The 15,288-nt window shown below is 35.2% G+C and overlaps 1 protein-coding gene across 1 annotated transcript; it reads right to left on the reverse strand.

The window, feature by feature from the left end:
- Positions 1-208: 208 nt before the first annotated feature.
- On the reverse strand, positions 209-14,246 carry LOC129353532 (uncharacterized). The gene is made up of 11 exons (XM_055022884.1): positions 14,150-14,246; positions 12,910-12,993; positions 12,133-12,372; positions 11,727-11,872; positions 11,533-11,633; positions 3,683-3,812; positions 3,107-3,218; positions 1,080-1,319; positions 674-819; positions 480-580; positions 209-332 (listed from the first exon to the last, which is right to left on the reverse strand). The coding sequence occupies exons 1-11, from the start codon at positions 14,166-14,168 to the stop codon at positions 209-211; spliced, it is 1,443 nt and encodes a 480-aa protein (XP_054878859.1). The 5' UTR covers positions 14,169-14,246.
- Positions 14,247-15,288: the final 1,042 nt, after the last annotated feature.

Here is a 15,288-nt window from a genome sequence, read left to right on the forward strand (position 1 = left end):
GGAACAACATCAGACATCTCAGTCCAGAAATGTGCAGCAGTCCTTGGCACAGCCAAGATACTGCAGGACCCTCAAGCTCCCAGGCCTCTGGTAGAGGACCCGAGCTCAGAGGATAAGAACCACCCGCGGTGGGTGAGAAGGGAATTTTTTTTTTATATATATATATATAAATAGCAACAGAGTTAATTCAGAGACACTGTGAAGGCTTTCAGCTCACAGAGGGGGCGTGTGTGCTTGAAGATGAATATGACGTTCCCCAGCTCGCTGTGGGATTTCCCGATCGATACATCACTGCATATGGACCATTATAGTAATAGTTATAGTTCCAGTACCTTTAAATGAGAAACACAAACATCAGAAAATGTAAAATCAAATAGTTTCTTTTAACTGAGCTATTTTAACACAATGATACGTAACAGATGCAATGATGAGTAATACTTAATTTTTCTTTAATTTGTTTTTTGTGTGAAATGTCTTACATCAGTGTGTCGACACGACCGTCAATCCAAAACCAGTTGCTCCCATCACTCTGTATCCCCAACCAGTATCTATGGTTATTTATGTTGCCATAAATGAATTTCTGTTAATTACAACATTGAAAATCATCAAGAAGGTAAAGTTTTGTCCCACACTGATATTTTGAATTTGTAACATGATTGGTGTCAGAGCTCACCTGTTCCTGCTGATTATTAATAACAACCAGATCAGCAGATTTTAACTGACAGAAAGCACGACTTTGATCCCAGGACAAATAATCACTACTGAGAAAGTAACATGAATCACTGAAGAAGATCCAACCTTTATGACACAGCAGACACTCTGGAGACAGAAAAAAACAAAAGTGTATTAATTTAAACTAAAAAACAGTTTCTGTTTGTATTGAGGCTCTTCAGTGACATTTTATCTGTTAATGTTTCACATCTTCCTGTCCATTTGCTGATATTATTTGAATTTTTTTGACTGTATTCTGATTTACAGTGTTTTTTTCATTCACTTTCTTTGTTCATAAACATCCCAGATGTTTAAAGACGTGTCTCAATGTCTCAAAGAGACAAAACATCTCAGAGTTATGGACTCACCTTTGCCGTTGCAGTACTTATTGAACAGGAAGGTGTTGAATTTTTGCATTAACTGGATTGTCTGGTTCAGGTTCTCAGTTTCTTCCTTTAATTTTCCATTCAGGTTCTCCATTTTGCTGCTGAGTTTCTCAGTTTCATTCTGTGATTTTTCATTTTCATTCTTCAGCTTATCAGTCAGACTCTTTAAATATGTTGTGTCTTCTGAGTGTTTTTCATCCTGTTGGTTTATTTTCCAACCGCCTGTAAATGCAAGGAAACAAATTATTCAAAAAAAAAAAGAAAATCAGAACAAGGATCTTAACTGCTCATAATTTGGGTTATTTGTTTAACCTTCTGACAGTCATCATCTAACATGTTTGAATGTATTGATCATCAACAAGGAGTTTTATCATCATCTAAACTTTGGTTTTGACAAAAAGCAAAGTGTGAACTACAGTCATGTTTCTTGAATCATTAATGACTCATCTTTAGAAATTCACAAATGATTTAGGAACTGACTTGGACTTTTGGTTCAAATCATGTTTGTATAAAAACTGAAAACCAAACAGGAAGTGTGTTCCAGTGATAAAAATGATGCTTGGTGTTCAACGCTGCATGATGGCGCCTCATTTCTCAATATTTCCTCCTTTTGCATCTAAATGTTCACCTAACTTTAATACCATAAAGACAGGAAACATTGCAATGGATGGTGCAGACATAGAGCAGCTGGGCTGTCATCCCTAAAGTCATAAAGGAAATGACCAAAGTCTTTGTCCAGAGGACAAACAGGACTTACCCCAAGAGATTACCCCAACGCACCCAAAACAGCACCAGGACACACAGCCCAAAAAACCACCAAGGCATCATGGACTTTGGTACCTGCAAAGAATAAAAACAAGATCAAATATAATTCAACTGCTGCTGCTACGAGTTAGACACACAATATTTTATCTTCAAACACAGAAAATATATATTATTTAAAAAAACATTCAAATAAAATACATTCAAAGTAAATGCAATCAAACAGCAATACAAGAAACAAATAAATAAGAGACTTTATGTTTTCAGTAAATATTGAAAACATAAATGTGTCAAATTTTAAGATAAATTGATTATTGAATCAAATCAAAACAACTGAATTTTCTAAATTAAATAATTTTCCATTGCAATCAAGTAATTCATCATAAATTTAGCATTTTTATTTACAATCCAGTCCAAACTTTATTTTGTTGAATTTTAGACTTGAAAACATATTTAGATATAAAATTAAAATAATCAAATATAAATCATGAAAAGGAAGAAAAAGATGGAAATAAAGTAACGTTAAATGTGAATCTGAAAAGTTTCTGCAGAATCATAAAATCTGAAATATTTCTGGTTTCTGGTGCAAAACTTGAAATAAGATCAAATTAAATTATAAGTAACTTTTTATCAGAATATAAAAGCCTGGCAATAATTTTTTTAATTTTAAAATATACTTTAAATGTTTATTTTTCTGTTTTTTGGGGAGGTTGTGTTAAATTGATGTTATTTCGTTAATAATTTGATGTGAATAAATTTTATTTATACTTTGGACCAACGTTACTTTAAAGTGCTGGAGGTCAAAAATCTCACATTTAATTCATTCATAATTTTAGAAGCAGTCAGGACGTTGACGTCCCAACACTTTTATTTTGAAAGTCTGACGACAGGATGCTACTTAAAGTTTTAAACATCTGTTTGTTTTTTCTACCTTAATATTAATAAACACATTAATTATGTTTAAAGTCCTAAATGTGGCTAAAAGGACATAAAGATAAATAAATGATGTTTTGCTCTTTTTGGTGTTAAAAATCCAAATGCCGTTTTTTCAAGCAGCCCAACAAACTTCAGTTTAATTAAAGACACTTTTATTTCATTTCACACATTAGACTCTCTGTCTAATTAAACTCGCTGCTAAATAGTAACATAACAATATTGTGTGTGATAATCTGATTTCTGAAATAAATATTTTATTGTTTTCTGACAGAAAATAATAAAAACTGAAATGTTTTTGAGGACTTTCTTACCCAGGATGTTGATATTCATCACTGACGGCTGAAAACGCTCAGAGAAAATGAGAAAACTGCAGCCGAGGATGCAAGACGAAGATCCCAGCAGCGAAGAACGTCTCCTCTTCCTCTGCAGGAACCAAGACTGAACTCACAAGAAACAGTTTCTGGGTTTTATCACTGAAAAACAGGAACTTCAGGAGAATTATTCTGACTTTTGATTTGATTATTCAAGAACTAATTATTTGCATCAGACCGTAAGTAAATAAGGCTGAAGGACAAACATTAGTATCAAATGTTTGATCTTCAGTCTTTATCTGATTAAATGGGAAAAATAATTAGCATGTTTGCTATTTTCCAGTCCTGTTGTTTTTGGATTTTGCATGCCTTGTCTTGATCTGCTAGTAAACAAATAAACATGACATGATGTGTTGAGGGAAGAATCCACTGGCAAACATGCAAACTATTGTCAACATGAAATAATTAATAATCCACAGACAACAGAATGGAAATAATGCAGACATTATATGTTGGGAATGTCAGACTGAGGTGGGAACATATTGCCCTGTTTCTGCGACTTTTCTCTGGTTTCACCTTTTGGAGTAAAATCTTGGCTCGGCTCAGAGATCCATTGGACTCCAGAACTGGTTCAGTGGGAGACGGATCCGAAAAGCTAAACACCCAGATGGTTTCTTTACGGTCTGGTGACAGCATGCAGGACCATCTGAGACAGTGGAGGACACAAAGTGTACCGAGCTAAATGAGTGGATTAATCTGATGCTTCCTATGAAGCCGGGCTCAACAACATGAAGGGGAACCGGGACTGGGCCGCTTTGGACTCACTGAGAAGAACTACGGCCTCCGTGGGAAACGTCAGGATGAAGCTTCCTGGATTTCCTGCACAGCCAGTTTTTCCCCCCTTGCTGTTTTTGAGAGCTAGAGCATGACTGACAAAAATCCTCAGCTAGTTCAGCAGAAGAAGAGGCCACCATGACAGATACTCAGATGTTTCAGCATGCATCCCCTGACTGATACCTTTCATTAAACTTTTCTTTGATTAGTTGGAGTGTTTTTGAGTAGCCAGGGATACTGATGATCCAGTGAACAGACCTTCCAGAACCAGAACCGGCTGGTTTCTGGTTCCATACTATAATCACAGGAAAACACTCAGACGACCAGCACCAATTGGCTGGACCTCTGTTGAATTCGCTCACTTTAAAGAGGGTGAATACACCATGTTCCAAATCATTATGCAAGTCATATTTTCTCAGATTTTCTTAAATGGTCAATGCAAATGATGATCATGAACTGTTACAGTAGAAATCTAATTTTACTGAACAAAGCTCCCCTTGAGAACAGTATTTTTTTTCAAAAATAAAAAACTCCAAATTATTACACAAAGCAGATTTTCTTAGCATTTATGAATTTTAAAGAACCGCAACATGTCATTCTTTGAAAGTTTTGTGGTCACATGTACTAAAATGAAAATCTATTTCAATCAAAAACATCTTAACAGACAGAGTTACATGTTAACATGGGACCTTCTTTGATATCACCTGCACAATCCTAACATCCATTGAACTGTGAGTTTGTGGAAAGTTTTCTGCTTGAATTTCTTTGCAGGTTGTCAGAAAATTTCCCAAAGATGCTGCTTGATATGGAACTGCATCCCAGACTCAGATCTTCTGCTTGAGGAAACTCAAAGTTCTCAAGAGGGTCAGAGGTCAGAGAAGGATGGTGACACATCATGAGTTCTCCCCTTTTAAGCCCATAGCAGCCAATGATACAGTGGTATTTCTTGTAGCATGAGATGGTGCATTGTCATGCATGAAGATGATTTTACTACTGAAGGTCTGGCTCTTTTTGAACATGAAAGAAAGCGATCAGTCAGAAAATCCAAATTCTTTACTGAGGTCATTTTCACACCTTCATGGACTCTGAAGGGGCCGACCAATGATTCCCTCCCATGATTTCGCCCAAAGCATGACTCCACCACCTCCTTGCTGACGTCATAGTCGTGTTGGATGTGGTGGCCGTCCACCACCAATCCACTACTGCGTCCATCTGCACAGCAGTCATCAGTGAACAAGTCTGTTTGAAATGAATCTTCATGTAGGCTGGGCTCAGTGTGACCGTTTCTGCTTGTGAGCTCTGGTTAGGGGAGCCTAATAGTCGGTTCATGCACCACAAGCTTCTGAAGGATCCTCCACCCAGAGGCAACCGGCAGCTTCAAATAACTGTTGCTGCTTTGTAAAGACATTTTAACAGCTGCTCTCTTAATCCGATGAATTTGTCTAACAGAAACTTTCCTCTTTATGCTTTTATCTGTACAACATATCTTTGTTCTGAATCAGCCACAAATCTCTTCTCCCCCTTATCCATACAATGATAACGCTCAGTTTTCATTAAAAATCTGATGTTTTCAGACCTTGTCATACAGCATGACACTATCTGATGATTTTGGTCAGCATAGATCCTTTATCTTTCCCATATGCTTGAAACCTGTGGCCTGCTTAATAATGTGGATCATCCTTGTTAAATAGATTTCCTTTATTGAGTCCACCAGACAAACTGAAAATGAATTATACTGATTCAAACACACACAATTACCCCTGTGGAGGTACAGGGGGTAAGCACACCCTACGCCTGGAGGCCTCCGAAAAGCTATAAATACAATAAATTGTATTTATATTCTTTGTTTTGTATTTATATTCTTATTAATTTACTGTGTACCTTGTATTTAATTTGTATTTTTTTTGAATTCTTTTGTGTATGCTTACTGTGTGCCACATTTTGCCTGTGAGCTGCTGGTAACTATAATTTCCTGAGGGAGTCTCCCAAGGGATAAATAAAGTCAAGTCTAAGTCTAAGTCTAGACACGGACGTCGCTGGTTCAACTCCCAGTCCCAGTGACCTTTGCAGCATGTCCTCCCACCTCTTTCCTGTCTGCCTACTGTAAAAAACACAAGCACTAACGTCTTGAAAACTCTTCGGAGGAAAAAAAAAGAACACACAATAACATTTATAACTTCAACAGAAAGTGTAGTCTTTATAATACTTAAATTCAATTTGCATAAAAATTTGGAACACGTGTAGTTTAACCTTTATTGTTTGTTGAATACGTTCAAGCATGATTTTAAGTCAAACTGACTTTGCATTGACCTCGAGAGATTAATTATAATTAGGTTTAAAGTCGTGCTGACAGTTTTAGATAAAAATTAGTTTGTTTTCTTCTTGATGACACAAATCATCAAAGAGAAAGATTTACTCCAATGAATGTAATTAAATGATCTGCATTTGAGCCAGAGAAAACCGTAGAGTCTTTAAGTTAAAGTAAATCTCCTCCAACCTGTTGATGCAACATGTCATCGTTCACTGCCGTTGTAGTACCTGCTTCAGCCACCAGAGGGCGGACACACCGCTTCCTATCAATGTGCCTTCTTTACCACTTTGACACTAAAATTATGTATTTTGCTCCATTTAGATTAAAAGAATGGAGTTACAGCTTAAAATGAGTTAATTTGTCAAACATAATTTATTTCCTTTTGTTCAACTTGACGATTTATAAACTTAATATATTTACTGGATAAACTTAACTTGAACACTTGTGACTTAATTTTTTATATAAAAAGTTGGATCACACTTTTTCAGTGTTACATTATGTGATGAGAATCTTCATAAAAATATTGCACTAAAAAATGGGGAATTATTTTGAGAGTCCAGAGTAAATAGAGAGCCAATAATGCTCTTCTGTTGTCGACGTGTCAGCAGGAAATAGTTTTACTCTTCAGTTGATTAAACAGTCTAGACAATAGGATATTGGCGTAAAAACAGAAATAATATAATGCATAATGAAGCATCAGGTCTGTACAGACTCTTCTCATTATGATGAAGAATATACTTTATTACTGATTTATTTACACTTTTTATCCAGTGGAACTGAGGAAAACCAGACCTGTGACTAAAATACTTGGACAGATTTTGTAACAAGATGGCAGTAATTCAGGAAGCCAAACATCAACAAAATGCTGAGATTTCTGTGACATGCATCAGCGAACATCAAACTCTGCATGAAACTCGCATGAAAACTCTGCATGAAACTCTGCATGAAACTGCATGAAACTCTGCATGAAACGCTGCATCTGGGTCACATGCAAATTTCTGCTGCACTTTTGTCTCTTATATTAGAAGATCCTTTCTGGACATTTGTCTGTGAATAACATGAAAGATCATCTGAAACTGAAATATTCTGATTGATGGTGTGGAAAATAAAATCAGGTTTCATGAGAGCTGAACTCAACTTTTATTTGAAACCCATAAAAAAAGCAAAACCACGTCACATAGCACTGACCTGGGTCATTTTATCTGATCACATCTGGTTTGAATTCCTGAGTCTGAGTTGTTCGGATCAGAACTTCATAATGTTCAAAACCAAAAAGATATGTTTGTTTATCTTTAATAATACCATTAAATGATAATAGAACCTTATGTTTACATTATAACTTAATTATTTCTTAGCAGATATGCAGACTTGCTTGGTACATTAGGATCCAATACTTCAAGTTATAATTCAGAAACGGTTCTGTTCTATTTCATGTTCAGTTCATTTATTTTTGTTCCTGAGTAAAAATAATAAATTATTTGAGCAGGTTAGTTGGATTAAAAGCTAAAAATAAACATGGTGAATATTAATATCTTTAATTTAATAATAATTCTGGCTGCATCAGGATATAATTTCCCTCATATTCACTGTTTTCCTCAGGAATTTAATGAAACAATATAGAAATTATTCATCAGTTTCTCTTTATCCAGTTAATAAATATCAGCTTTTTATCTAATACCTTTTTCTTAAATTGTGTTTGTGACATTTTCACTAAATTTCTCCTCATTTTAAGAACTTTTTTCCTCATTGGTTCTTCATCATTAAAATATTTCTCAGGAGTTTTGTTTCTGTCTCCAGATCAGAAAACTTTTCTGTAAATTTTTAAACTTCAGATCAGAATCAACAGAAGAAAAAGACAAAAAGCTTGAAAGATGTCACATGATCTGGTTGATACTTTCTTTAAAAAATGTTCCTGTTTTTATTTATAAGTACAGCAACAAAGTTTGTCCATTGGTTACTTTTCATCCAGTCTCTTGACATTTTAGTTCAGTTTAATAAAACATTTCATTATCCTGGAATCTGCGAGTGAGAAAGAGGAAATAAAGAAACGTCTGGCAGCGAAGTCTGTTATCAAACCTGCATCTCTCAACCTGGGAGGTTTTGTCACGACATTCTTTGCATTGCTCTTGGGGAAAGTTTGATGAAAGGACGACCTTTCAGTGTTATCTCTCATCCAGGGCGGTGATGGCTGCAGGCTGCGCCGGGGCTGAAGTGCATATCAGTACCAGATGTCACGATGAAAATCAGGATGGAAGGAAAAAGCTGATCAGATCTGAGAACAGAAACTGTCTCCAAACAAACCCTGAGGAACATCAACGGGGTTTAGCCCAGAAAACCTGCTGAGCCCGGTGGACGGGGCCCCACAGCGTCCACTGGGGTTTGGTTTAAAAGATGATCATTAGACAGGAAATGTAAAATATTACTGGCTAATTATGTTACTGGAAAACACTGCAGACACTTAAACCCTCAACTAGAGTCTTAAAAACATCACATAAAAAATACATAAAATTATTACAAGAATCAATTATTTGCACTTTTGTTAAATCCAAATTAATTCATCAGTTAGTGGATCTAAAAACACAGAGTGATGCTGATGACATTTAGAACCGGCCCAAAGCATAAATGAACTAAGGCTGATAAATTTCATTCAATGGTTTCATCTATAGATAAATTAAAAGATTTTAAATGATCATTTACATTTAATATTTTAAGAACAATCTTCATAGTTAGATTGTTTTGTTGCCATTGCAACAATCTGATGCTCTCATTAATCTTTGAGTTTTAGCTGTTTATAAAAATATCTTAGAAAAATACAATTACATTTGATTGGCCAGCAAACTAAACCAGGCGCCTTCTCCCAGATTTTACTAAGTTTATGGTGAAATGATGTTAAAGGTGCTGATGTTCTTAGCAGCAAGAGGGGCCCCTAAATCAAACTCTGCACAAGGCCTCATTGGACCCTGGACCGGCCCTGCATGATGAGCTGAATCTGCTGCACTGAGCGTCTCTGCAGCTGGATGAGCAAACGCTGCTCACTTCACCTGCCTGGGAAATGTTCACTGCAGAAGAGATGCTGGCAGTCAGGCTAATTAAAAAATAATGAAAATATTAAAAAATAAAAACATTTTTATTTATGTTTTTAAAAAAAACTATTTCTATTTATTTTTGCATTTTTGTGTCCTGATGTATTTGTTGCAGTTGGAAACATTTGGACTCGGTCCGGTTTGTATCCCTGCTGCTGATTATCTCCTGGACTCCATCTTGTTGTTCTCTAGTGGAGCTAATATTTGTTATTTTGTATCTCATCCTGTCGGGGGGTTAAGACAGGATGGACTCAAGTTCAGACATCAAAATAATAAACTTATGCTGAGAGCAAAGCAATTTAATCACTGAAAAGAAACCTGTGCTGCACCAGGTCTGTTAACCAGGTCCAGAACCCGACCAGAACCCCTCACTGTGAATAATAAAGACATTTGGTTTCAGGCTTTAATGCTGAAAAATGATCAAATGTTACAAGCTGTTCATGTCGTACAAGTGGATCAGATGTTACGTTCACCGTCCGGCGCCGGGCCACTGAGCTCAGCTGATGGACGGAACCAAGAGAGACAAAAACTGAAGAGTTGAGCTTTTTATTCTTCTCTGCAAACTGATCCTCCCTAAAGGGTGGTGCAGTCAGTTCAGTCTGTTTGCATACGACTGTCACACATAAACATGGTTATGTAAGCTGCAGCGTGTCAGCGCTTAAAAGATCTGAGAGGAAAAGAAGAAAAGCAACTTGAACTCCGGTTTCATAAGAACCAGGTGTGACTGAGAAGAAGGAGAGTGGAGTCTGTTGGTCTGTGAGGGGAACCGACCCGACCCGAGTCAGGAAACTAGTTTTCAGAGGCAGATCTGGACCCAGACTGGTGGTGTGAACCATCACTGGTCCAACTGCAGACATGTGATGCTGACAATGAAGAGGCTGAGACACGACATCAGCATCTCACTTTATTTGTACTAAACAATATTATCATGAAGCTCAGCAGGCAAAACAGAAACTATCAACTGATTACAATCATGTGACGACAGAAAAGAAGCAAAAACATTTGAGTAAATAGTCAAAGACCCCATTAAATCCAAATGTCATATTTTACACAAAAACGATTTCTATAAAGTGTATTCAATAAAAACATGATTACATAAAGAAGAAACAACATCCTTGATTGACCCACAGAGGAGATTCTGGTGCCACATCAGCAAAGAGACACAACCAGAATAAAAAATTATTAAAATATTTTACTATTACAAACTGGCCTGATGCAATAAATCAATCAAATGAGCTCAATAATTTCCAACTGCATGATTTATTGTTTTTCATTTTTTTCTTTCTCTCTTTTTACCAAAAACATGATGACAGAAGTTTCATTCTGCTGCTTTCGTCTCAACTGGATCTTTATTTCAGGGACAGTTTTTCGACGCCACTGTCCGTTTTATTAATTGTTTCTATGTTTTATTTGTATATTTAAAATATCTTCCAGTCGCTGTGTTAAATATTCATTAGAATCTAAAGTTTATTGATCTCTGAACGGTTTTATTTGCATAATTTTTTAAATTTTTGGTTTTGATTTGCAATCCAGGCCAAAGATTATATTGTTATTTAAGAATAAATCAAAGATTACACTTGTGACAAAACCCACAAACATAAAACAATGTTTCTAATTGTAACTAAAATCAAGTACATATAAAATCTATAATTTACTTGTAGGATAAAAAAAAGTGCTTTAATTATTTTAATTTAATGTGTCAATGAATCAAATATAATCTGTTTTAATTCTCAGATAATCTTATTTAAAATCCTTCATCTGGTGGGTTTCTGCACCTTAATGACACTTTGATTAGCAGTTTTAGTAAATTTAGTAAATTAATGAAATATATTGACTGAATCAAACAGAATTATAGTAAAGAACAATCAACAATGAATCTTTATATATATATATTTAAAACAGCAACAGAGTTAATTCAGAGACACTGTGAAGGCTTTCAGCTCACAGAGGGGGCGGTATGTGCTTGAAGATGATATTGCGTACCAGCTCGCTGTGGGATTCCCTGATCGATACATCACTGCATATGGAACATTATAGTTATAGTTCCAGTACCTTTAAATGAGAAACACAAACATCAGAAAATGTAAAATCAAATAGTTTCTTTTAACTGAGCTATTTTAACACAATGATACGTAACAGATGCAATGATGAGTAATACTTAATTTTCTTTACTTTGTTTTCTGTGTGAAATCTCTTACCTCAGTGTGTCGACATAACCGTCAATCCAAACCCAGTTGTTCCCATTGCTTTGCAGCCCCAACCAGTAGTATCCGTTATTTATGTTGTTATAAATGAATTTCTGTTAATTACAACATTGAAAATCATCAAGAAGGTAAAGTTTTGTCCCACACTGACATTTTGAATTTGTAACATGATTGGTGTCAGAGCTCACCTGTTCCTGCTGATTATTAATAACAACCAGATCAGCAGATTTTAACTGACAGAAACGACGACTTTGATCCCAGGACAAAGAATCACTACTGAGAAAGTAACATGAATCACTGAAGAAGATCCAACCTTTGTGACACAGCAGACACTCTGGAGACAGAAAATAACAAAAGTGTATTAATTTAAACTAAAAAACAGTTTCTGTTTGTATTGAGGCTCTTCAGTGACATTTTATCTGTTAATGTTTCACGTCTTCCTGTCCGTTTGCTGATATTATTAGAATTTTTTAAACTGTATTCTGATTTACAGTGTTTTTTTCATTCACTTTCTTTGTTCATAAACATCCCAGATGTTTAAAGACGTGTCTCAATGTCTCAAAGAGACAAGACATCTCAGAGTTATGGACTCACCTTTGCCGTTGCAGTACTTATCGAACAGGAAGGTGTTGAATTTTTGCATTAACTGGATTGTCTGGTTCAGGTTCTCAGTTTCTTCCTTTAATTTTCCATTCAGGTTCTCCATTTTGCTGCTGAGTTTCTCAGTTTCATTCTGTGATTTTTCATTTTCATTCTTCAGCTCTTCAGTCAGACTCTTTAAATTTGTCGTGTCTTCTGAGTGTTTTTCATCCTGTTGGTTTATTTTCCAACCGCCTGTAAATGCAAGGAAACAAATTATTCAAAAAAAAAAAAAAAGAAAATCAGTACAAGGATCTTAACTGCTCATAATTTGGGTTATTTGTTTAACCTTCTGACAGTCATCATCTAACATGTTTGAATGTATTGATCATCAACAAGGAGTTTTATCATCATCTAAACTTTGGTTTGACAAAAAGCAAAGTGTGAACTAGAGTCATGTTTCTTGAATCATTAATGACTCATCTTTAGAAATTCACAAATGATTTAGGAACTGACTTGGACTTTTAGTTCAAATCATGTTTGTATAAAAACTGAAAACCAAACAGGAAGTGTGTTCCAGTGATAAATCGATGCTTGGTGTTCAACGCTGCATGATGGCGCCTCATTTCTCAATATTTCCTCCTTTTGCATCTAAATGTTTACCTAACTTTAATCCCATAAAGACAGGAAACATTGCAATGGATGGTGCAGACATAGAGCAGCTGGGCTGTCATCCCTAAAGTCATAAAGGAAATGACCAAAGTCTTTGTCCAGAGGACAAACAGGACTTACCCCAAGAGATTACCCCAACGCACCCAAACAGCACCAGGACACACAGCGCCCCAAAAACCACCAAGGCATCATGGACTTTGGTACCTGCAAAGAATAAAACAAGATCAAATATAATTCAACTGCTGCTGCTACGGCTTAGACACACAATATTTTATCTTCAAACACAGAAAATATATATTTATTTAAAAAAACATTCAAATAAAATACATTCAAAGTAAATGCAATCAAACAACAATACAAGAAACAAATAAATAAGAGACTTTATGTTTTCAGTAAATATTGAAAACATAAATGTGTCAAATTTTAAAATAAATTGTTTTATTGAATTAAATAAAAACAACTGAATTTTCTAAATTAAAAATTTTTCCATTTCAATCAAGTAATTCATCATTTTTATTTACAATCCAGTCCAAACATTACATTGTTGAATTTTTAGACTTGAAAACATATTTAGATATAAAATGAAAATAATCAAATATAAATCATAAAAAGGAAGAAAGAGCTGGAATTAAAGTAACGTTAAATGTGAATCTGAAAAGTTTCTGCAGAATCATAAAATCTTAAATATTTCTGGTTTCTGGTGCAAAACTTGAAATAAGATCAAATTAAATTATAAGTAACTTTCATCAGAATATAAAAGCCTGGCAATAATTTTTAATTTTAAAATATACTTTAAATGTTTATTTTTCTGTTTTTTGACGAGGTTGTGTTAAATTGATGTTATTTCGTTAATAATTTGATGTGAATAAAGCTTATCTATACTTTGGACCAACGTTACTTTAAAGTGCTAGAGATCAAAAATCTCACATTTAATTCATTAATTTTAGAAGCAGTCAGGACGTTGACGTCCCAACACTTTTATTTTGAAAGTCTGATGACAGGATGCTACTTAAAGTTTTAAATATCTGTTTGTTTTTCTACCTTAATATTAATAACACATTAATTTATGTTTAAAGTCCTAAATGTGGCTAAAAGGACATAAAGATAAATAAATGATGTTTTGCTCTTTTTGGTGTTAAAAATCCAAATGCCGTTTTTTCAAGCAGCCCAACAAACTTCAGTTTTAATTAAAGACACTTTTATTTCATTTCACACATTAGACTCTCTGTCTAATTAAATTCGCTGCTAAATAGTAACATAACAATATTGTGTGTGTGATAATCTGGTTACTGAAATAAATATTTTATTGTTTTCTGACAGAAAATAATAAAAACTGAAATGTTTTTGAGGACTTTCTTACCCAGGATGTTGATATTCATCACTGACGGCTGAAAACGCTCAGAGAAAATGAGAAACTGCAGCCGAGGATGCAAGACGAAGATCCCAGCAGCGAAGAACGTCTCCTCTTCCTCTGCAGGAACCAAGACTGAACTCACAAGAAACAGTTTCTGGGTTTTATCACTGAAAAACAGGAACTTCAGGAGAATTATTCTGACTTTTGATTTGATTATTCAAGAACTAATTATTTGCATCAGACCGTAAGTAAATAAGGCTGAAGGACAAACATTAGTATCAAATGTTTGATCTTCAGTCTTTATCTGATTAAATGGGAAAAATAATTAGCATGTTTGCTATTTTCCAGTCCTGTTGTTTTTGGATTTTGCATGCCTTGTCTTGATCTGCTAGTAAACAAATAAACATGACATGATGTGTTGAGGGAAGAATCCACTGGCAAACATGCAAACTATTGTCAAAACATGAAATAATTAATGATCCACAGACAACAGAATGGAAATAATGCAGACATTATATGTTGGGAATGTCAGACTGAGGTGGGAACATATTGCCCTGTTTCTGCGACTTTTCTCTGGTTTCACCTTTTGGAGTAAAATCTTGGCTCGGCTCAGAGATCCATTGGACTCCAGAACTGGTTCAGTGGGAGACGGATCCGAAAAGCTAAACACCCAGATGGTTTCTTTACGGTCTGGTGACAGCATGCAGGACCATCTGAAGACAGTGGAGGACACAAAGTGTCCCAAGCTAAATGAGTGGATTAATCTGATGCTTCCTATGAAGCCGGGCTCAACAACATGAAGGGGAACCGGGACTGGGCCGCTTTGGACTCACTGAGAAGAACTACGGCCTCCGTGGGAAACGTCAGGATGAAGCTTCCTGGATTTCCTGCACAGCCAGTTTTTCCCAGTTACTGAAGGTTTTCACCAGGCTTTTCTGTTTCTGTTTGTGCTTCATATGTGATAATATTCAGAACGTCAATAAAAACTTTAATTACAAACAAATGTTATAAATAAACAACTTCATAATTTCCATATGTTCAAGACAGACACAGGATAGAAATTGTTTCCCTCAAATAGCATTAAATCTATTTAACAACATTACAGTATTTTAAATCACAAGTTTAATTTATGTGAGCAAACTGTC

Source organism: Poeciliopsis prolifica, unplaced genomic scaffold (genome assembly GCF_027474105.1).
Source record: "Poeciliopsis prolifica strain line A6 unplaced genomic scaffold, Auburn_PproV2 SCAFFOLD092, whole genome shotgun sequence".
Taxonomy (NCBI): Eukaryota; Metazoa; Chordata; class Actinopteri; order Cyprinodontiformes; family Poeciliidae; genus Poeciliopsis; species Poeciliopsis prolifica.